We start from the raw sequence: 23,233 nt of genomic DNA on the forward strand, positions 1-23,233 counted from the left end.
GCAGGATTTTCATAGGAAGTTGAAACTGCTTAAGGACTTTGGCCATCAGTGACAGTCCTAATCACCCTGGCTGCAACAGCTCAGTGGAAGCAAGTAGCTGAAAGTAAATTCCTGGTGATGATAATATATAATAAAATGTGATATGCTCCATCCTTATCACGTGAATAACACCTCTGGAGCATGCAGAGACGCACGGATGTCAGGTCTTTCCTAATTCTCAAAAGCTTCATATTTGGGGGAATATGAGAACAAGATAAGGAGCCTATAAGCCAGATGCTACCTGAGGGCAGACTTCACCATGTGAACTAAAAGCAAGCCAATCTGCTTGGCGTGGACAAATAACCGCAGCTGCGGTGTGCCAGGCACTCGGATATGTCCGAGTGGTCCCCTGCCCTGTGCCATCCCGTGTGTCACTGCCCCGCCACTTCGGAGCTGCCTGGGAGACGGGATCCCTCCAGAAAGGTGCGGTGTGAGACAGCACTGCTGCGCCTCCGGGAAGCCCGCGGGCATGTGCGCCCGCTGCCGCGGGTAGCGGCCAGCACCGCTGCTGCAAAGAGCATTCCCAAAACCTTCAACCCACTGCGGGATACAGCCGTTCACATGCCAGTGGTGAAAGCCTACATGGGTGACATGGTACATTGGTTGCTCCCCAAAACTTTCCCCTTTCAACTGAAGAGGGTGTGGGATATTCTGAAATGTCTGAACCCACACTAAATTATTTCTTATTACTCCTGGCATCATTCAGCATTTTGCACTTGTCTCTCCAGAGATTTGTAAGCATGCTTATTTAGAGTGCAGGTGTGTCCATCTACTCTGAGGTCATTTGATCTGTATCTTATATCTCTGCCATCAAGCCCAGGCAATACTCCTTTATTTGTTGTTTCATAACATGAAAGGAGATAAAAATATGTGCCTTTATGGGAAGCTCATGGAATTACGTCAGCCTGCTAACATACAGATCCCAGCTGAGACTGAATGGTAAACCTCTCACTCCTGTGCACTGTATTAAAATGAGTGACCTTAATTTGTTGCCCCTGGAATAATAAAGTGAATCTCACTAAGGAGCGCTGACTCAACAGTTTAGGATTCTGGGGTTTACACAAACTTACAGTGCTGATGGATCTGTAACCACCTGAGCGAGCTGACATCACCATTACAGAATATGTTGCTAAGCGGATCAATCAGGGGAAAGCACCCGGCTTTCTTGTGATATCATTTAAAGCAAATGTTAAATTTCTTTAGCTGGGTCTTTAGTTAACCATATTACTGTGACAAATATTTCTTTGTCTAGCATAAGTAATTAGAATTTAATCACTTTAACTGCATCTTAATTACCCCCAATGAATTGAAAGGACATTTAATAGCAAAGATTAAATTGCCTTAATGAACGATTTTTGCGACTACATCAATATTTTAATCGCGTTAGCTCTCCCTGGCGCACCCCGCCCCCCCGCTCCGCACCGGCGCAGGCAGCCCCCGGCCCCTGGGTGGCGCCCGCTCCCCGCCGCCGCCCCGCGCTGAGGGGGCGCGCACCGCACCGCACCGCACCGCGCTCCGCCGCTCCGCGCCCGCGCTGCTCCGCGTCGCCCAGCCGGGGAGCGCCGCCCGCTCTGCGCCGCTCGGTACCGCACCGCACCTCTCCGCTCCGCGCCGCCCAGCCGGAGACCGCCGCCCGCTTCGCTCCGCTCCGCACCGCTCCGCCAGGAAACACCGTACGCTCCGCACCCCGCAACCTGAGCAGCAGCAGCAGCGGCGGCGCCGCCCGCTCCGCGCCTCAGCCCGCTCCGCTCCGCTCCGCGCCGCGCCGCGCAGCCAGGGAGCGGCTGCTCCGCCCCGCCCCGCCCCTGGAGCCCCGCCCCTTTTAGCCCCGCCCCCGAGCCCCGCCCCGCCCGGCGCCCCCGGTCCCGCAGCCCGTCCCGGCGCTCCCCCGTCCGACCCAGCACGCCGCTGAGCTCCGCGCCCGCACTCTGTCGCCGACCTTGGCTAACGCGGCGGGCCCGGGGTGTTCGGGTAAAGGGCTCGGCCTTAGACCGGGTTATCCCGCCTCTTGCTGCTGCTCCAGCCCGGGGCTCTGCTGCAGCCGCCGAAAGCTGAGTTTCTGAGCGATGGAAGTGACACGATCCATTGCAAAACCTTCACCGAGACATTAAGGGTCATCAGATTTACTTAAGAACCCGGCCAGCTTCTCAGGCTCCTTTCTCAAGGACCCACCTGCCTGTTCCCACTTCCCCTGCTCCTGTTTTTTAAGCCCTCAGTCGATTCTGACAATATATTCAAAACAGCAAGATCTCAAACGAAACGTGAAACATCTCAAATGAATGAGAAATACGGCAGTGATGACATAAAGAAGTCCCTCCATTTTGTGGGGCTGCAGTGTTGCAGCCTGCCTCTGCAGGGGGAGGGCTGCAGGAGATTTGCCTGCACTAGTCGCAGCACCTGTGAGTAACTTCTTACCAACACGTCTGGGATGCACGTAGCAATGCATGCGGTATTGCTGTACCTTCAAAATATCCATAACCTTAGAGTGGGTTCACTGCAGCAGCTTCTGCATCAAAGTCGGTAAGGAAGAGGCCCCCATGTCATCCAACTTAATATTTTTAGCTATTTGAAGTAGTAGCATTTCTAATGGTCCACCAGAAAGTGCTTGCACACGCCAATGCCACCGTTACACGGTCTGCAGCAGCTTGTGATGCCGCTCACACACCTGCGAAACAGCAATCCATTGCGTTTTAATTGCCATTCGGGCTGTACATAAAATGTTACCACTGAGACTTCCTATCATCCTAAAATGAGAAAAAATCAAAACTACTGTTGAGCTAATAAATTGTTCCTATAAATTACTCTTTCAACATCATAAAACTGACTTCCTCTTAAGCAAAATGGCTCAAGTAAGCTGCATTTCCGAAGAACGTCAGTAAGCATCAGTCGCTTCTCTGTCAGTATATGATTTATCCAGATAGATTAATGATTGAAATGCGAATCAACATTTATCGATTTGATCATGAAAGTACCCGACGTGATGCCATGCTAGGTCCCCGCTCGGTCCTCAGGAAAAACTCCCCTCGATGCCTGTGGTCTTCAGGTTAAAGTCACCAGCACTTCAGCAATAGCTCCTGCGCTTAAGAGTCACCTTAGTTCTCCCTCGAAACGAACTTGTCTCATGGGTGGAGGTTATGGGGATCCTTCTGCTACACAGAGGACAGGCAAAGGCTGCCCGAGGCAGGGCATGAGCTTTGCGTTAGTGGCGCTACATGCAAACACGGACACCGATGCACCCCCGGCCTGTGCATTTCCAGGGAGTTTTGCCTCCATCTAGCCGTCCCGCCCCTTGCCGGTTGTGCAGAGGGCAGATCACAGACGCCAGCACCCAGCCGGAGCCCCGGAAGCGCCCGGGCTCCCCACCGGTGGCACCCGCGGTGGGCACAGTCCCGGTGCCGCGCATCTCTCCTCTCCCCCCGGGGCATCCCGGCCCCGCCGGCTTGAGGGTGCGGGGCAGGGTCACGCACAGCTGCAGTGCTGGGGGGGGCTCTTCTCCCCCCCGGCCTCTCCCCCACCCCCAAACCAGCTCCCCCCGGGACGCGCCGCCCGGCCGGGGGCCGAGTCGCCCCCGCGCCCCCGAGCACAGCACAGCGCAGCCCTGACTGCCGTTGCGCGTACCGGCTGCGGCGCTGCTCCCCGTCGGAACCGGCGGCCGTGGGGCGGCTCGGCAACCCCCCCGCGGCTGGGCTGCGGGCGGCCTCGTCCCCGAAACAGGAGGCCTGGCTTCGCCCCGGTGTCGTGCCAAAAGCTGCAACCGCGGTGCGCCGCGGGGCCCTCCCGGGGGAGGGGCCAGGCGGGAGCGGGAGCGGAGCGGAGCGGGCCCGGCCGTGCCCCGGTAGCTGTCCGCGGTGCTGACGCCGGGCCCGGCCGCGCCGCCCGCGCTCGCCCCCGGGAATCGGGGCGCCCGCGGGCGGAGAGAGACCGGGTACGGGGCAGGGCTCCCACCCGGGATGCATCCCCGCCCGCAGAGCTCAGTCGAGCCGCCGCTGCTGCCCGCTGCCCCGCGCCCGGTGCGGGCGGGGTGCCCGGGCCGGCTGGGCCGGCTCCCGCCCTCCGGCGGTCAGTAGATGGCGCAGAGCCCCCGGGAACCGCGGGGCGACGCGGGGAGGGCGGGGGGGGGGGCGTGCTGCGGGCGGCTCGGTGGCCCTGGCCGGTCGGGGCGGGCAGACGCGGGGGGTCGGGGCCGGCAGCGCACCCACAGCCCGGCCGGGCGGCCCCGGCGGTGCCCGCGGCGGGGAGCGGCCCCGTCCTGAGGCTGTTTTATCTAAACGGCAGCGAGGGGGTGAGCGGGGCAGGGGCCCCCTTCGGCACCTCCCCGCCACGCGGCGGCTAATTAAAACAAGCAAACAAACGAACAAACAAGCACGGGCCGAGCTACGGGGGCGGGGGCTCCGCGGGGCGGGCCCTGCCCGGTGCGGAGGAACGCGGGTCGCCGCTGCCCGGCCCCGCTCCTCCTCCTCCCGCCGGGCAAACATTAACGAAGGGCAAACGCGGCTGTGTGCGAGCGGCTGTAAATCAATCCCGCCGCAAGGACACGGCCGGCAAACAAGCTCGGCTCCCAGCGCGGCACGATCGTGCCGGGGGCGGGCTGTGGGGCTGCCCTCCCGCCCTCCGGTCCCACCGGGCCGGGCCACCTTGCCTCGGCCCCAGCACCGCGCCGGCAGCCGCGGAGAGGCCGCTGTCAGTGCCCACGGTGCGCGGAGCCGGGCCCGCGGCCGTCCCCACGGCGTCCGGGCGGCCCGCAGGGCGGGGAGGGGCAGGGCCCTTCCCGCGGCCCCGGGCAGCGCTCGGGGTGTCGGCGGTGAAGCCCCCGGCCGATGCCCTCCGCCTCCCCGATGCAAATGAGTTTATGCAAAGTCCCCGCCGGGTAAATATTAAGCAGGACCTAATGAGGCAACGGGGGCCGGGCGCCTGTGGGCCGGGGCGGCATCGACCTTCCCCGGCGCACGCTGGGGCGGCCGGCGGGGCGAGAGGTGCAAACGGCGTTCATTAGAGTTCATATTTAATGTGGAAAACGCTCTGATTACTCTATCGATTTCTTTACAGTTAATTTGGCGAGAATTTCTCGCCGCCTTCCCGAGGCTTCAGCTGAGCCGGGATTCACACTGGGAGGGAGAAAGAAAAAAAGAGGAGGGGAGAAAAAGAGATGCAACTATGAAAAATAACAACCACGTCGCAGGCAAATATCGAGCGGCACTGGAGGGACGGGCCGGCCCTCCCGCATCCGCCCGGGCAAGCGCGGCTCCCCCACGGCCCCGCCGCCCGGGACGTGCTCGGGAAACCCGGTCGGAAAGCCGCGGTGGAGGGGCCCCTTCGGGACGAGCTCGCTCGGAGGGTGCACCCCGGAAAAGCGGATCCCTCCTGTAGCAGATGAAAGGGGGCCTCCGGGGTCCCTTACACCCCTCTCGGCCGTTCCCGAAACCTTTATTTGCCGCATTTCTTCCGCGGGCGCTTCCCTCGCTCTGAAGCGCGCAGCCTGCGCGGGGCCGGCCGCCGGCCTTCAGGCAGACGCGCTTCTAGTAACAAACGGCTCGAAGCAGATTATTTTTTCCCGAACAAGACGAGTGGGCTTTTGCCTTCTTTATCCCCCCCTATTTCCTCCCGCCCTCCCCATTCGAAAATAACGTGAAATAAATTAATCCTTAAATCTCAGCAGGCTGCAGAAGGGCTGTGTGTTGCCTTTGAATTGTATTTATTATTTTTGGTATCCCTTTGCTGCCCTTCCAAATGTCAGGAAAGGCGGGGGGAGGAAGGGAAGACTAACTAACGGAGAAACGGCCAAATAGATAAATATTCAGTGATAGACGGGGAGAGAGAGGGGGACAGACAAAGGAAAAGAGAACAGAGAGGAGAAGATGGGATGAATAAGATGGAGGCTGGAAGAGGTCAGCTTTGCAATTAGCAGTTCTGCTTACATTTCAAGAGACAGCCCAGGAAGTGTCAAGACCTCAATCCTGCTTCCATGTAACTACCAATTTTTCCTCTATTTGTCGGAGCTTCTGTAATCTGGGAGGTAGGAATCCCCCAGGGATGGCTGGAAGGGGCAAATACTCAAGATAAAGTGCTGGGCAAGACCGTGAGGCCTAAAATAAGCAGGCTCCATCCCGCTTACCGCCTCCCGGCTGCTGCCTGCAGGAAATCGGAAAGGGAAGAAATGAAGGCAGCGAGGGCTGCGCTCTGGGTATTTATCTACCTGATAATTCTCTAAATGCCCGGGAGTGAGTTATAATTTGGACATGAAATTTAATTTGCGTCGGCTGGAGTAATTTATGATATTTTGAATTGATGTTCATACATCAATATCAATCGGGGCAGATTTTTACCACTTAGTAAGATCATCACACATTTAGAACCTGCACAAAATAAAATCGATCCTTGATGCATTTACAGCGGATTGCCTGCAGCGCAGGACGGGCAGCGCGGAGGGGCGCGCAGCAGCGCGCCGCCTGCGCGGGGCGGGGCGGGGGTGGCGGGGGGCCGCCCCCCATTGGCTGGGACGCGGCGTTATGCAAACGACCACGTGCCAGGGGGCTGCCGGCGCCCAGGCGGGGCAGCGCCGGGCGAAGGCCCCGGCGGCGCGGGGGGAGCCCCGCGGCTGCGGGGGACGCGGGGGCACCCCCCCCACCGGCTGCGTGGGACGCGGGGACCCCGCGCCCCACGAGCCCAGTTTCGCCCCGGGGAGGCGGTTTCTGTGAGGTGCCAGCTTTCGGGTTTCATCGGAAAGGGATAGGCGGGATAATGAGGCTTTGTCTCTCTAACGGGATTACCGGGATCCGTTTGTGCGAGCGGCGGCTGCGGGAAGGGGCGGTCTGGGGGCAGAGGCGAACAATGGGTCTCTCCGGACGCGGCAGCTGAGCGGAGCGCGGCCGCGCCGCGGGGAGCTGCCGCCTCCCTCCCGGCCGGGCCCGCACCGGGGCGGGCGGAGCTGCCCGGCCGGCAGCGCCGGGCGGGGGATGCCAGCAGGCTCGGGAGCGAGGGGTTGTTTCCAGTATCGATCTATGCAAATGAGCGGAGATTCAGGTCGACCCGATTGTCGTAAAAATACGCTCCAAATCGAAGGAAGTTCGTCTCGGCAATCGTTATGGGAATATTGGAGACGCGATCTCCATCCTCCTCTCCTGGGTAGCACCAGCAAGACGAGGGTTTTCTCCGGGTGGGGTGGTTGTTGAGGAAGGGAAGGCGGAAAGGGCATTTTCTCAGAGCTCAGACCTTTGAAACTGACTCCGCAGGGGTGGAAGCCAAAGAGAGCAACGTCCTCCCGCCGGCGTGCACCGCAGGGCCGGCACGGCAGGGCGGAAGGGCCGGCGGCGGGCCCTTCCCTCCGCTGCCTTGGGCTTCGGAAACGAGGAGGCTGGCTGGAGCCAGGCAGGGAGCGCGGTGGCGGCCCAGCCGGGTCCCCGCACGGTCGGGAAGCGGTTCCCAATTCCCACCGTCGTGGTAGTCGAAAGCGCAGCACCGTTTGTGCCTTTGAAAGGAGAAGGGTTTGGCCCTTCCCTTATTTTTGTCTGTGAAACGGATCAGTGACCCCAGCTCCAGCTCGGATTGACTGTCTCGCGTTCTCCAGGGACAAATTAATGGAGACCTACCACTTAATTAACAAACCCTCACTCACGGCATATTAAAGCCGGGCTCTGCACTGGGAGGGCAGGCTGGCGGAGGGGACGGGTACCCAACGGGACGACAACCTGCGGGCGGACGATCCGGGAGCACCGAGCCCGCAAACGCCGAGAGGTTTTGAGGCTCTGGGAGCAGCGCGGAGACACGACACGGACTGCGTGTCTCATGCAGAGGCATCCACGCGAAATTCAAACACCACGGCCTAATGATAATTACAACTAGTTTTAAAAAAAAAAAAAAATCTAACCATTTTAGCCGACATCATTTCTGAGGGAGCCACCCACCGCTCCCACGCCGGGCCGGCACGGTTTGCTGGAAAGCCCTGTCCCGGCACACTTCACCCAACCGGCGGGACGCGGAACTAGCGCGGCCCCGAGCCCCGCCGGGCGCTGCGCCCGGAGCCCGCCGACCCCAGCACAAAGCAGCGCTCTGGCTCCTCTCGGCGGCGCGTTACCGGGGCTCCCCCGCACCCCCGGCCGGGGGCCGGTCCGGTCCCGGCCGTGCGGTGCACCGCGCGGGGCCCCGCGTACCGACCTCACGGCCGGGACCGGCGCTGCGCGGTGCTGCGCGGTCGCTCAGACAGCCGCCAGTTTCCGCCTCGCCCTGCCCGCGCAAGGGCAGCGCTGCCGGCGGCCGGTGCGGGGGTCGGCGGCGCCCCGTTACCGGGCACGCCGGGTGCCGTCCCGCCGGCGACAGGCGAGCCCGGCGGGTGCGCCCCGCCCGGGATAACGGGGAAAGCCGGGGCGCCGCAGTGCGCAGCCCGAGCCCCGGCTCGGCTTTGTCTGGCAGCCGGGAGCGCGGCGCGGAGGAGCTGGACGGTGCCGCTGCGCGGAGCCGGGAGAGAGAGCGGGGAGAGGAGAGAAACGGAGCGGCGGAGGGGGCGGGGAGGGGGGGGGGGGGGCCGGGGCCGCTTTTCAGGGCCAGGCAGGGAGCGGGGCGGCCTGGCCAGGCCCGGGGCCCCAGCCCCGCCGCCGCTGTGCCCCGACCGCCCCGCAGCGGGCTCACCTGCCAGCCGCAGAGCAGACATCCGCTGAAACTCCGGCTCCTGGAGCCACTTCCACATCCTGCGGAAGGTCTCCCGGCCGGATTTGAGCTTGCTCCAGGGCTTGGGGTTCCTCAGCAGGTCCGAGAGGGTCCCTTGAGAGCGGCACAGCACCCTCTGGGCGAAGATAGCCTGGGGGATGCTGTACCGCTTGAGCTCGGTGGTGATCCTCTGAGCTACTTCTTTGGTATTGATTTCTTCCATTTGCCCTGAATTACTTCCACTGTTGACCTGCGAACCAGTTACAGAAGGGTTTTGCTCCCTGGCAGAGCCCAGGATCTGCCCGTGGCTCTGGGCGTTCAAGTGGGCATGGGGGTGGTGTGGGATCCCGTTGATAGGCACCATGCCAGCGGAGGTGGGGGTGAGGTGTTGGTCGCCATGCCTGGCTAACATGGCTGGGTGGTGGGCTTCAAATCCGTTTGGGGTGAGCATTTTCTCGGCGGGCATGGTGGCACTGGGGTGAGCGTAGTGGGGCAGCCCTTGCTGGGAGTTGTGGATGCTCCCCAGGCCCGATCCAGACAACGGAGAGAGGCTTTGCCCCATGCCGGTAACATCCTTATGGTAGGGGGTGTAGAGATTGTTCATAGATGCCAGACCCCGCTCGTCCCGCATGAGCGTGAAGCTGCCGCTCACGTTGCCCGGTATCCGCTGGTGGGGGTGGTGGTGGTGGTGATGGTGGTGGTGGTGGTGCGGGAACTTGTCCGAGACCGTCGAGATGGGAGGTAGAGGCTGAAGAGGGGTTAACGTGGTGTAGGTGCTGCTCATGCTCATGCCGGGGGGTGTCTCGCAGGCCATGGTCATGGTGGGGTGCAGGGGGCCCGTCAGCGCGTGGTCGGGCGGCCGGTGGTGGTGGTGGTAGTCGCCGCCGTCGAGGATGGACGCCATGCCCATGGAGCGCGGGTGGGCCGGCAGGTGACTGCCGCGGTGGGCCACGGCGCTCCGGTGGTGGGGGCTGCCGCTCATCAGGTCGGCGGCGGCGGGCACCGGCTCATGGCTCACCCCGTGCAGATCGCCGATGTTCTCCATCGCCAGCTGCGCGTTCATCGTCGGCCGTGCGGGCGGCTGGACCGCACATCTATCTGGTGGGCGGCGGGGCGTCCCGGAGCTCTTCGCGGCGGCCGCGGGCCGGTTCCTCCCGCGGGCCGGCGGCGGCGGGCGGGCGCTGCGGGCTGCTGGCGGTGCTGCTGCTGCTGCCGGGCTGGTGGCTTTTCTTTTTTTTTATTTTTTTTTTCCTTTTTTTTTTTTTTTTCCCCGGTAATTTATTTATTCGGGTTTTTTTTTCCCTGCTGTCGGATGTCGCCGTGGGGTGGGTTCTAGGGCCGCCGCTCCCTCAGGCCAGGCTCCGCAGCCGCGGCGGGTGTCTGCCCGCGTCCCTCGCCATCCCTAGCCATGGCTCTCTCTGCGCTCCGCCGTTCGGGCACCGCTCCGCTGCTGCAGCGGCGCGGCCGCCGGCCCGGCGCATGCGCGCGCCGGCCCCGCCCCGCCCCCGCCCCCCTTGACGTCACCGCCCCTATTAAGGAGGCGAGCTCCGCGCGGCGGCGCCCAGAGCTGTCGGTGCGGGGCCGTCCCGCGGCGGCGCCCCGGGTCCTAGCGCCACCCCTCCGTCCCCCCGCTCCTCCCGCCCCCGGCGGGCACAAAGGGCCGCCCCGCACCCCGCCTCTGCCGGGCGGGCCGATCCCGGGTATTAGGGAGGCCCGCCCCGCCCCGCCCCTTCGGTGACTCCGCGTTTTCCGTGAGCGCGGAGCCTCCTCACCTCGCGGTGAGCTTCCGGGGGTGAGACCGCCCTGCCCCGCGGCGCCCGCGGGCCTTGCTCGCCGTGTCCCCCCGCACCCCCGCAGCACATCCCCCCGCGGTGTCCCACAGTCGCAGGCCCCCATGAGCCCGCCGGCCCGGGGATCGCTCCTCTGCGCTGCCCTACCGGGAAACTTCCCGTTACCCGGCCTGGGGATGGGCTCCGGGAGCCCCACGGCGCCGCGACCCGGTCCAGCCGGGGTGTCCCCCTGTACCTCAGCTCACGCCCCCCGCAAGCTCTTGTGCCGTCCACAGCCCCGTGTCCCGTCCCCTCCCAGGATTCCAGGCAATGCGGTGGGGAGGGACACCCCCCCCTCCAGCCCCCGTCGGGGACCCCGAGGGGCCCGGGGGCCGTGCCCGGCGGTGCAAGGCAAGCATATGTCCCGAGGCGCCCAGCAGCCGGGCATGCCGCTGGTTTTCTTTTATTTTTTCCCCCAAAAGAAAGAAAAGGAGGAGGAGGAGAAAGAAAAAGCGAGCCCACCCGCCAGCCCCCCTCGTTAGCTAAGGTGTCTTTATGCTGGAAGAAAGGGCAGATGTGCCTATTGTTCGCCCATTAACAATAACGAACCACGCCGGGCAGAGTGCAGCGTGTGCGCGGCTCCGAGCCGCGGGAGGGACGGGGCGAGCCGAGGCGCGCCGCGGGAGAGCCGCGGGGCCGCAGCCGGGAGGCCCCGGGCCGGCAGCGCACAAAGGCCACCCCGCCTGGCCCCCGCCCGCCGCCGCTGCCCCCCTATCCGCCGTCGGGGCCCGCGGGAGCTGCGGGGCACCCCGCGGAGCCGCCTGGCTCCCAAGCCCCGGAGGGGCCCGGGGACAGCAAGGAGGTCCTCGCCGCGGTGGGGCTCACCCCAGGAGCCGGGCGTCTTTTCCACGGAGGGGGGGGGGGGACTGGGCTGGAGCACCTGCCCTGGCAAAGTCCCCGCCGGCGGGATGCGAAGCGGGGGCACACCGCCTCGCTCCGCAGCTCCCCGGCACGATCCCTGCAGGGGGGCTGTAACGGGGGCCCGTCACCCGCCCCTCGCCCTGCCCAAAGCTCCGCGGCTCCTTCCCTGGTGAGAGCCAGGAGTCCGCTGCCAGCGGGCCACCAGCCCTACGGGGGATGCAGAGCGCAGGAGCGGAGACCGGAGCCGCTCCTAGGGCAAGAGTCACCCCGGGAGCGAGCTGAAAGTCAGCCCTGGGGTTATTTCTCTCGGCCCTAATGCCCTAACTTTATGGCCAGGGCCTGCCGAGGTTTCCCCCCAGGACGAAGGGGAACGCACTGCTGTGGAGCCCGCGGGGCCCCGCGGCTGCACAGGCCCCGGGAGGCTGCCAGACCCCTCGTCCCCGTGCCCTGAGCCCGAAGCAGCGCAGCAGCGACCGAGCCGGGGGGCGCGGAGGGGCCTTGGTGGGGAGCGCGGCCGCCGGAGCCAGGCCTGGCCCCGCTGCCCTGCCCGCCCCTGGCACAACGCCCGCGGGCACCGCGGCCGCCCCGCCGCCGGCCTCTCGCCCAGGCACCGCCGCATGTCGCGGTTCCCCGTGGGGTGCTCACGGGGGAGCGTTTCCTGCGAGCCCGGTACGAGGGCTGCTGCCCGGGACCGGCCGTGTTCGTGTGCGTGGCTGCGTGTGCACGGGCTGTGTGCGTGTCTGTGTGTGTGCGTGAGCACGGTGAGCTAAAAACAGCCCCAGACGCCGGGCAGGCTGGCAGGAAACTTTGAAATCACAACTCTCTGCTAAGCATGTTGCGTGTACGGCCCTGCAAGCGAGTATCGTGAGCTTTTTTCCCCCTATAAATTCAGAATTCCACAGCGGGTTTATTTATTTCCTGCAAGGAACAGACATGCACACATATTTGTAAGAATTCAGCGCCGCTGAACCACGTCTCCGAAAGACATCCGTTACTCACCTCCGTCCATTTTCCCTGGGTGCACGAAGCTCCTCCATATTTTATTTCGCGCTAAAAGATACACAGATCCCGCACGGTTCCTACCTCTCCAGTCACTCCCCCATCTCTAAACGCTTATGCACCTCTCCGAATTTTGTAATGTTAACGTTAACAGCGTCTCCATTTCTTAAAGCGAGGAATAGGTAAGGAAAGGTGTATCTGCGAAAAAAGAAAAAAATAGACCCGAAACGTAGTCGATGATCTCAAGAAATGTTTAGGATAAAATAAAACAAAATTATCGAGAGCATTTCGAGGCCGAAGTGAACGGCTGTGATTGTTTCCCAGGCCAATGCGAGGTGCTGTCACGATCTAATCGAAACCTTGTCAGCTTCTCGATTATCAATATCTGTACACAATTTACAGTTTAATTAAAAAAAAAAAATCATCTCCACGCCGTTGGCTATTAGTCACTAAAGCAAGCATCATAGCGAATAGAGGTTACTCAGTCGAGTTTGTAGGAAATTACAGCATCAAATTTTTCTTTAAGAAAGGAGCATAAAACCAACCCCAAACAATTTGGAGAGTCCTGTGACACGCCGGCCTCGGTCGGGGCTCAATTTCTAACCTTAGAAAAAAGAGGCCATAGATTCTCACCCACCTCCCCCATCCTCCCCCATTCCCACGTGCGTCTTTTCTTCTAAAACATTTTTTTTTTTCCATTACTCTTTTTTGGGGGGGATCCCCACCATGAAGCGGCCCTGGTACGCAAAAGCCGCCGGTGCAGAGGACTGCGCGGGGGCGTAGGACGGGCGGTGCCGCGGTTCCCCGACGGCACCCGGGCCCGGCGCGGCCGCAGGGTGCCCCGGGCCCCCCCGGCGGGCTCGCAGGGGCCCGCGAGTGGGCAGGCGAGGCCGGCACACCGGCCCTGGTCCCGGCCGTCGGGGGTGCCCGGCCGCGGGTCCCCTCGGCGCGCACCCCGGCACGGTCCCCCCGCGGAGCCTCCCGCCCCGCCGGGAGGGGGGAGCGCGGGAGATCAGTTCGGTGCGCTAATCAATGACTGCTTGTGCAGTCAAGTACCATATATTTAACAGAATAATCGTTACCGCCCTTAAGTCTTTATTTGATCAGCAGATACTCGGAACGGACTTAAAACGCAACTTTGCTTGTTTGAATTGCGTTGCGTGTGTGTGCTTTTTAAATCCGAGATAATGACACCATGAAACGGCCGTAATCTCCCGCCTGACGCCAGCAAACACCGCGCGGCACCGAGGCCCGCCCGGACGGGGCGGCCCGGCCCGGGGCAGCGCGGGGCAGCGCTCGCAACACGCTGGAGCGGATCGGAAAGAGATGGGGGTTGAATTTGGATGATTCTTTTCCTTTTAGGATTTTAAAAATTTTTTAAAAATTCATGTTGAAATCGCGTGTGTGCGCGCTGCCGCCGCCCGCGCCCTCCCGTCCCTGCGCGGCTCTCCCGCGCCTCCTGCGCGGTGACAGCTTGCGGCACCCGGGTCCCCTCGCACGGGGGAGCGTGTCAAAGGTGACGCTCGATGGCTCCCAAAGCCAACAGCTGCCGGGGGGGATTAACTTTTCCAGACTTTCCCCTGTCGAGCTTCTTGGAAACTTGCTTGGTGACAAAAACACATACATCTGTCGGGGGCAGGCAGAGAAAAGAGGGCTGCACCGGCCGGGGCAGGCGGGGGAGGGCCCGGCTTTCAGGGGAAGCTGCGGCGGGGAGGGGGCGGCGGGGGCTCGCTGCGGGCGCCCGCCCGGGGTGGGGGGGCCGGGGCCCCGCTCCCCCCGCAGCCCTCGCCTCGGAGCCAGGCTCCTGCCCGACGGGAGCCGCAGGCAGCCCGGGCGGAGGCAGCGCGGGGAGCGGGCTCGCTCCCCGGCCTGCCAGGCAGCCCGAGGGAGCGGGGCTCCCCCCGAGGAGACCCCCCTCGGGTTCCCCCGGCCGGGTCCCTGCCCGCGCCGGGGCCGCGGGGCGCGGAGCGGGCACCGAGACAGCCCCGCGGGCTGCGGAGCGCTGCCCCGGCCCAGCCGCCGCGGCCCCTCTCTGCAGCCGCGCTCTCCCGCACCCCCCGGAGCAAACCGCAGCGCTTGTTAATGAAGGGACTTAGGGAAGATTGCAAAACACCGTAAATAATTTAGCATTGTATTTCAGGAAAAAAAAATAGCTTTCTTAAATCATCTCCTCAATATAACTTGCAGACTTACAGTATGGCCCTGGTAAGTCTAAATTTTTAAAGTAGCAATATTCAAAGAGACAGAGATGTCTGTATTAATTATTTATCCGCTGGTGCCTTCCTTCGTTTCTAACTTATTATTAATTAGGCGCCTCTAGTCTTTCGCAGAGAGCTCCACAGAGCCAGTTGCAGCTTTAAATATGAATTAAAAGCAAATCCAAGCTACTGTAATGCGAAAATTATTCCGTGTCTTCTATGGCAGAGATGAATAGCTGCGCAGATCAATAATGTGAAGCTATGCTCCAAACGACAGGGTTATTGATAGCTTATATTAATGATGTTAATGATGGAAAAAGGAAAACAAGAACCCGACCAACTTATAAACTTTTTATCTGCTGAAACCCCGCAATCATGCGGACAGGAGCATGAATTAAGGGGGCTGGAGATAATAAGGACATTATTTATGAAACCGGATAAATGACTTCTGATAGTTTGATGCGTTTGAACTCTACACTGCCGCCTCCTCGGAGGCAGGCTGGGACCGGCCCGGCGCTGCCCCCCAGCGGGGCGGCCCCCCGGCCCTGGTGGGGGATGTGTGATCCACGCGCAACCCACGCGTAACCCACGCGGTGACGGCCGCGGCGGTCTGCACCCCCGTGCTTCAGATCCTGCGAGGATGCCCTGGGAGGAAACTCGGCAGGAAAACTCCCCGCGGGGTGCGAAGGACCCGCTCCTCGGGGACCCCACCGTCAGCCCGGCCCGCGGAAATCTCCCCCGCGACACGGGCGGGCCCCGCTGCTCCGCCGGGGCAGAGTTAAGTGTAACTGGAGGGAGGGGAGCACACAGGGCCTGGAGCCGCCGCCCACGACACGCGTGTGTCGGCGGGGTAGGACCTGCCGTCGAGCCGTGGCCGCCCCGGCTCTGCCGCCCGCAGCCGGCCGGCCCCGGGAGAGGCGCGGGGGGTCCCGCCCGCCCCGCCGCCCCTCGCCCCCACGGACACGCCTCGGCGCCCCCCGTGCCCCGCGCCAGCCGCCGCTGCGGGGACAGCCGGGACTGCGCGTTCGCGTACGCGCACGGCCGCGGACGGTGACACGGCAGAGATCAATAGCGCTTCAGCGAACGCTATTAATCTGGTTTATTATTTAGGGAAAGGCGCTTTTACCGCCCCGCCGGCGCGGCCCTGCCCGCGGCCCGGCCGCGCTCCTGCCCGCGCAGGCAGCACGTGGCCCCGAGGTATCAATTAGGGCAGCGACACGTTTTAATCAGGCCGGGCTGCGCGCCCCGGCTCTCCGGGCTGAGGTCTTTATTAGTTACATGTACGAGCGAATATAGTCGCTCACCTTTTTTTCTCCCCCTTGCCCGGACGCCAGACCGAGGGCTCCGTAAACTGTTCTCCTCTGTAATTAATTCGTATTAGACATTTTGCCGCACAGCCCTCTCCTGTGCCTGTCCTAACGCGTTTTACAAAACTCTTTGTCTAGATGCCGTCTCAGATATGCACGGTCAAGCTCGTAGACAATTTTTTTTTTCGTGCTTTAAAAAGCCGCTGTTTTTAAAGCAGTATTTTTTTTAAAACATTTTTTGTAATGATTATTTTTAAAAACAGCTTCCGCCAGGAGAAAGTCGCACTTGTTTCCAAAAACAATTCACAGCAGATAGTGTAGATATCACTTAATTCCTACAGAAATCAATGTGAAAATTAGATTTATTTGCTACTTACATTGTTAAAAATGACAAAGTGCTGCCTTTTATTTTCATAAAACCACAGAAGACCGAAAATCATTTAATAAAGAATCCACCTAGTTTAATTTCACTGTAGGTCTCTTGCATCGAAACCAATTCTTCGAGCCTCTCCCTCATCAACTTGCCTTCCACTCTAGTATTAAGGACAAAAATAATATTCGCGAAGAGTCTTAAAATAGTAGCATTTGTTTGATGGCTGAAAAACCTTTCACGGCGTTAGCTGAAAGGGATCGTGTAAATGAAACAGGATCCGCTGTTTCAGATCGTTCGGGATCCCCCATTAACCTCAAAGGTTTGTTGATTTCTCTTTGTTTGTTTGTTTTTTTTTTTTTTTTTTTTTTTTGTTTTGTTTTGGTTGTAGTTTTTTTTTTTTTTCCCTTTTAAGCAAAATGCTCCTTTGGGAAAAAAAAAAAAAATTACCCTATTGAAAAAAGAAGGGGAAAAAGAAAAAGAGAGAAGGAGGACAGCCTGGTTTGCCAGCGCTCCGAGGCGGGCGGGCAGCGGGAGTGCGGCGGCGGGGCCGGGGCCGGGACCGGGGCCGGGGCCGCTTCGCCTCCCGCTACTTGTTGGGTCTCGCTGGGGGGCAGGGAAGCGGGGCAGGGCCGGCGGGCGGCCGCGCAGCCCCCGCGGGCATCCTCTGCGCGCCGCGGCCCCGGGCCCGGCCCTGCGCGCCCCGTCGGGCCGGGGCCGCGGGGGCCGCGCCGCTCTCCCCTCCCGGGGCTTCTCCCCGCTTTTCGGCGGGGGGGGCGCTCCTGGCCCCGCCGACGGGCACCCCGGTAGCGGCCGCGGGCCGGGGGGGCAGGGAGCTGCGGCCGGGCAGGGGCCCGCGGGGCTCGGGCAGCGCCCGCCCTCCCTCCCGGCTCCGCAGCCGCGCAGCACCGCGGCTCTTCGCTCCTAGCGCCGCCGGGGTTTGGGATGCGCGCCCCGGCCCGAGAGAGAGCGTCGATAAAATTCTCCGTATCAAATGAGCAATCATTTGTTGTGGTTACGTGTTGGGTAATGAAAGATGTTAGCAGGATCAATAAAAATGAAAACACTTTTACTTACATCTTGAATTACTGTTTTAAGGGGTGAGCTGTGGTGATGGAACAAACCAGAGAAGGATCTACAACCATCAAATATCTTCAAATGAAATCAAAATGAACGCGTGTCACCCTGGGCTCCCCCCCGGTCCTTCCCCGCAGGCTGCCCCTGCTCCCGCACCCGCGGAAGGGCTGAGCGCCCCGCGGCCGGCCAGGGGCCCGGGCCCGGCTCCGCTCCGCGGAGTCATCCCACCACTTCTGTTCATTACTCTTTGGAAAGGAAAACTCTGCTATCTTCGGGGGTGTCTAAAGGTCAAATAAGAGGTCGTAGCCCGAGGCAAATGGGAATTTTAGAGAGACGAGGAGCCAGCCAGCTCCACGGCATCCTAAAAGCTTTCCCTTAGCTGTCGCTAAATAATAAAATATCTACGTATCCCCATCGTTTATTGCTGCGTACAGCGACACGGCGGACACACGCTCAGGCATCCGTGCGACTGGTCTCTACAGCGCACGAACCTGCGGAGAAACCAGCCCGCAATCGATTCCCCCGGCTCCGCAGCAGCCGTGGTACCGCTGTTTGTCCGAACTAAAATAAAAGCGGGGCCCTTATTAGCAGAAAATTGTTGGGATCGATTTCGGGGATATTCACGGTGAATTTAGCAAGGAACAGCCCCAAACATGGAGGCAGGCAGGGCTCCGGGACCGCTCTCGCCTCGGACGCGCCGGCGGGCTGTGGCGCAACCTGCGCCGGGCTGCGCGGCGGCGGAGCGGGCGCGAACGGTGGCACGGGGCTGGAAGGGCGGACGGCCAGTGCGCCGGCTCCGCGCGGCTCCGCGCCTGGCCCCGCGCAGGGGCAGCCACCTCGGCTCCGCGGGCGCGGAGGCGCCGGACGAGGCTCCCTCTCCCGCCTGCGCGCACGCCGCTCCGCGGGCGCGAGGGGAGGCTGCAGGCGCCGCACGGCATCCAGGCGGCCCCCGCGCCGCCGCCCGCCCGCGGCCGCTGCGCGCCCGCGGCCGCTGCGCGCCCCGCCCCGCCCCGCCCGCGCGGCCCTCCGCCCGCTCCGTGCCCCGCTGGGCACGCTTACCCCGCCGTCCGCCGCACGCCGCCGGGACGGGCATCCGATGCGGGCTCGCCTCCCAGATTTGCCCCCTAGGAGGAGAAAAAATAAAAAATAAAAAAAAAAAATCTACCTGCGCAATTGCAAATGAGAACGAGAAGAAGCAAAAGAAGAAGAAAAAAATGCAACTGCCGCGGCTGCCACGCCAGTCCCGTTAAAAAATAAAGCACCAAACCCTTACAAGGTGTAGGAGAGATCTTTTATTGGACCAACTTAAATGCAAGAATTTACAGCCAGAATTACACGTTCTTCATCAGCCCAACATGCACCAGAGGCAGAGGCACAGGCAGCAATTTGTGTATTCCCTGGGTCTGCAGGAGCTGAGATGGTTTTGGTAGAGGAAGGGGGTGGGAGAGAGGATAGACCCTCTTTCCCCCCAAAGAGCCTCAGTTTGTGGCTTAGGTAAAAACAAAAATAGGAAAAAGAGAAAAAAAAAACACAACCAAAAATCTCTCCAGCGCCTCATTTTGCTCCATCTTTAAGTCCAGTCCAGGATCAATTCTCTCCCTTACATCCCCAGTCATAAACAAACAGCTTCCAGCTAAATCTTTTAAAGGTTAAAAGGAACAAAAATAGAAATAATAATCAAGGGGTTTTTTCTTCTCCTTCTGCTTGTTGGACAGCGCATTTTGGTCAGTCTAGCCTTGCATTTAGGGATGCTACTTGCATTTGAATAGCTGCCTGGCTGGTTATGGATCGGGAGGCTATGAGAGGAATCAGTATGCAAATTGTTTCAGTTACAATCGAAGGGTTCGATCTGGAGAAGGTGCCTGAGCGGAAGTCGCTGTCAGCCAGCGGTGCATTAGGCTGCCATTGCCTCTGCTGTCTGGGCCTGCTCTCCCTTTCCCTCACCCTTTTTTATGCTTGTGTACAGGTTTCTCCGGCGGTAATTAAAACATACACACAAATCAGGGGCTGCTGCATATCACGTTGGTGCCTTTTGCAGGCTGCGGGCACGAGGAAAGGGGGAGTGGAGAGAATATATTGCCATGCTGCTGGGGTTATTATTATGCAGCAAGGGTGAGGCGATCAGTGAAATAAAACATTTATAAATGGTTTCGTGCTTACAGTAGGAGAGGTGGGCCAGGGGGGCCGCCCGGGCGCTGATCACACAGTGCAGGCTGCAAATCGATAACCCTTTCCTTGTAATCCCAGTAATTGTGGGAATCACGGCTCTCTGTTAAAGGGACAGCGGGCTGCAGCGGGGGCTGTGCTTGGCGGCTGGGCGGCACAGCCCCGGCCCCCAAAGGGCCCACCCCGGCCTCCCCAGCTTTGGGAGAAAGTCGGCAGCGCTGTGGGCAGGTGGCAGGGACAGGCTCTGGCCCCACCAAGAGCCATTTCCACAGTCCCCTTTGCGGTTGCAGCAAGGCCCCTCCTGGCACCTGTGGCATCCTCCAGCCAGGCCAGGGCATGTCCAGCACCCCTGGCTTGAGCTGGAAAGTCGGGGGGGTGGAGAGAGCAGCCCCCGGGGATGCAGGCAGGGGAAAGGGCCTGCCTCTGCCCAGGCTCCCCGCGGCTGCCCCGTGACCCCATGGAGGCCCAGCAGCTCAGCCCAGCTCCTCGCCTTCCCCGGCCCTGGCAGTGCCAGGAGCAGCGGGAGGCCTCGGCCACTCCGTACTGCTCAGGTCTCTACAAATATAGTGATGCTTTGTTGTGTGGCAGGGGGATGGGAAGGAGTGGTGTGCTGGGGTTGGGCTGGCGAGGGCTGCCCCTGGCACCAGGGTGCCCCTATGCAGCACCCCATGCCCATCCCTGCCCACTGCCCCATCTCCCCCCGGTGTGTGGCTTTGGGGCTGTGGTGCCGCACAGCCCCAGGGGCTGCCGGTGCCGGGGGGTGCGTGGGCAGGAGCGCCGGGGGCGTGGGGCCCTGCTCCTGCCCTCTCCCTGCCGCTGACCATCTGTCATTCAATTAGGGCTGGGAGGCAGCTGAGGGGCTGGGGGGTGCGGGGCTGGGGGTCAGCGACCCCGCGCACAACGGCCTGCTGCCTCGCAGACGAGAAGAAGTTCAAATGTTAAATGCTCTCCGGCCCCGGCTCATCCAGGGCACTCGCCTTTGGAGGCAGCGGAGGGGTGAAGGGCATCAGTCATTAGCACTTAGATTTCAGCTCCGAGGCTGACCCTGCCTTCTGTTGGGGGATTTTGGCCTGAAAAGCCTTAACCCTTCCAGGGCGGCTCACACCCTCCCTGGCCTCTGCGCGGGCAGCCCCATGCTGGCACTGCCTGGCCAGGCTGCTCCCTGCAGCTTCCTCAGTGGCCTGGGGCTGCCCCCGGGCAGGTGGGTTTGGGGGAGAGGAGGGACCCCCACAGCCAGCCCCCTTCCTGACCCCACCGAAGGGGTGAGCCAGGGCAACAAGTCTCAGTGCCAGCAGGGACCTGCGCTGTGGAGCCGTGATGGAGGCAGCAGGCATGCCCTACGCTCCCATGGCTGCATCTCCTGCGGGGTGCCTGACACCCCCTCCTCTTCTTACAAACAGACCAGAACAAATTGATGAATTGAGCTTTCACTATGCTAATTTGGACATTATAAATATTTAACTATCAACCCTAGCAGCCAGCCAGAGAGGGCTCCTCTCTCCTTTCCATGCCACTTAATCTAAAGTAAATGTTTGCCCCAGAAGTGGCTGGGGCAATCTGAGCATCCCTTTCCCTGATCCTTCCTCCCTCAGGGGAGTCTGGTGTGTCCAAAGGGGGAGGTCTTTTCAGGTTTGACTCATTTCTGAGAGCCTCCCTGATGGCCTCTTTGATTTGGGTGTCCTAAGAAGCTAAGCTGAGGCAGAGATGCACCACTGCTCTGGCTAAGAGGATGCTAACACTGTGCCGCCACTCAGAGAGGGTCCCTGGCCACACCACCCAGCATTGGCGCTGCTCTGCCTGGAGCAGATTTCACATATATTCAGAGAGAGATAGACCTGACTTGGGATCAAGGCAATGAAGAACAAGTTCCCACTCTCAATGGCAACCGGTTCCCCTGTCTTATGCAAGCCCACAACATTTGTCATTCTAGTGGGACAGTATCTAGCAAGAGAACCCCATGGCCTTCATTTTGAGGACAGATTATATACACCTCATGACGTTAGCATCTGATACATTTGATAGATTTTCTTGTTTGGTACGCTTATCTGCTGCTGAAGGGGAGTAGTTCTCTTATTCAATGTGGTAGCACATCATATAGTATTTGTTAATTATTGTAGACTTTTGTTTTTTCTGAAGGGATTGAGCAGCTCTTTGATACCCTTAGCTGGAGCAGTTTTAGAAGGTATTCAACTCAGAGGCTGTAGAAGCAAAAGAAAACATCACTCAGAGTGGTGCGGGGGTCTATGGGGCTTCAAGAAGCTCATCTGGGGCTTCGTCTGGCAGTTTTAAAGCATTCGTTTGGCAACTGTGCCACTCATGAAGCAGTAGGCCTTGGGAAGGTGACTTTCTGTTTTTTGAGCTCTGTTAATTTGTTAATGAGAAGCTTATGCTATCTGTTAGTTATTCAGATTCTGTCTCTCACCTGCTAGTAAAAAGTGAAATTCCCCTCTAAGGAAGAGTGCCCTGGTGTTTCAGTACCTGCTTTGGGCAGGCACTGTGTGCCACTGCACAGCCAGGGCTCACAGTCCCATGCGACAACCCCCTGCCCAAATGCAGAGCATGCCACAATAAGATAAAGGCTCATATCATGCTAAGTGTGTCTAGAAAGTATGGGAATAACTGTGGGTTGTCATTAGCTGAGCACACGCAGGGACTTGACATCAATCCCTATGCTAAAATACACACAAGAACAGGAAATGATGTCCTGGAATGATCCTGCAAATCTGGGTGGCTTCCCTCCCACTGTCATCTCCCAATTATTTAGAAACATGGGGGATGTTGGTGTATTTTTGTGCTCTGTCTCCCTCGCCCAGGACAAGCTGGCAGCAGCCTGGTAAGGTCTTGGTAGAAGGGAGGATCCAGCCAGGGAGACTGCCCTGAGCCCAGGCTGCAAAAGTGGGGTGAACGCTGCACCAGAGATGTGAAGCACCAGTTACTTTGCTATAGGGTTAGATATTGGATTATCAGCAAAAGTTAATCCCAGTCACATGACAGATCTTACATTTACTGTCATAAAATCCATCATTATTTAATAGGCATGGAAATTAAATTCTTCTGTGGACTATGAAGCAGGAATCTTTTAAAATGTCTGTTTACCATCACAGACAACATATTGACCATTAGTTTTGAGACCTCACAGACAATTCGGAGATGTGTGTGTGAACATATGCTGGCAGCTAGCTTTGCTGTATTCACTATCCAAAATCAAACCCTGCCAAATGGCTGTGCACTCAGCTTTCCAAGCAGGTAGATTTCAGTTTCTTTACTTTAAAGACTACTGTTTTGTTAAAGACAAATGACAAGAAAATTATATGGCATCGACCTGCCTTTAGTGATGCTGATCTTTGCAGTGATATTCACAGGTGTACACAGTGAGGAGATACACTCCTGCCTTTTGCCACAGAAGAAAAGCTGCTTTCTCTGGACACAGCTGACCTGGTATTTACCATTGCCAACAGCCTCATTTATTCTGGCAGCATGAAGGAGCTGATTTCATCCCAACTTAAGTTAATGCAAATTGTTTCTCAAGTATGAGGGGCACTGGGCTGGGTGGAAGGTGGACCAGGTGGTTTTTTTTTGCTTTCCAAAGGCTCCAAAGGCTGTTTCCATCCCTCATTCTTCCCATTTCTGCCACAGGATTCCTGAATGAAACCGAAAGGAAAAGTTGGAATGTTGATGCGGGGCATGTAGGAGCTCCAGCAGGTTACAGCACCAGCCCAGCACCCGGGCTCCTCCAGCGGGTGACAA

General features: G+C 60.0%; 1 protein-coding gene across 1 annotated transcript in view; it reads right to left on the reverse strand.

Moving 5' to 3' along the window:
* The window catches only part of ONECUT1 (one cut homeobox 1), a 22,891-nt gene extending 12,984 nt beyond the window's left edge, over window positions 1-9,907 (reverse strand). Inside the window, exon 1 of the mRNA XM_032983039.2 lies at window positions 8,662-9,907. Coding sequence (XP_032838930.2) covers window positions 8,662-9,742 — 1,081 coding nt within the window. The 5' untranslated portion in view covers window positions 9,743-9,907. The remainder of the gene's footprint in view (window positions 1-8,661) is intronic.
* Window positions 9,908-23,233: the final 13,326 nt, after the last annotated feature.

This window comes from Tyto alba, unplaced genomic scaffold (genome assembly GCF_018691265.1).
Source record: "Tyto alba isolate M040663 unplaced genomic scaffold, T.alba_DEE_v4.0 Super-Scaffold_41, whole genome shotgun sequence".
Taxonomy (NCBI): domain Eukaryota; kingdom Metazoa; phylum Chordata; class Aves; order Strigiformes; family Tytonidae; genus Tyto; species Tyto alba.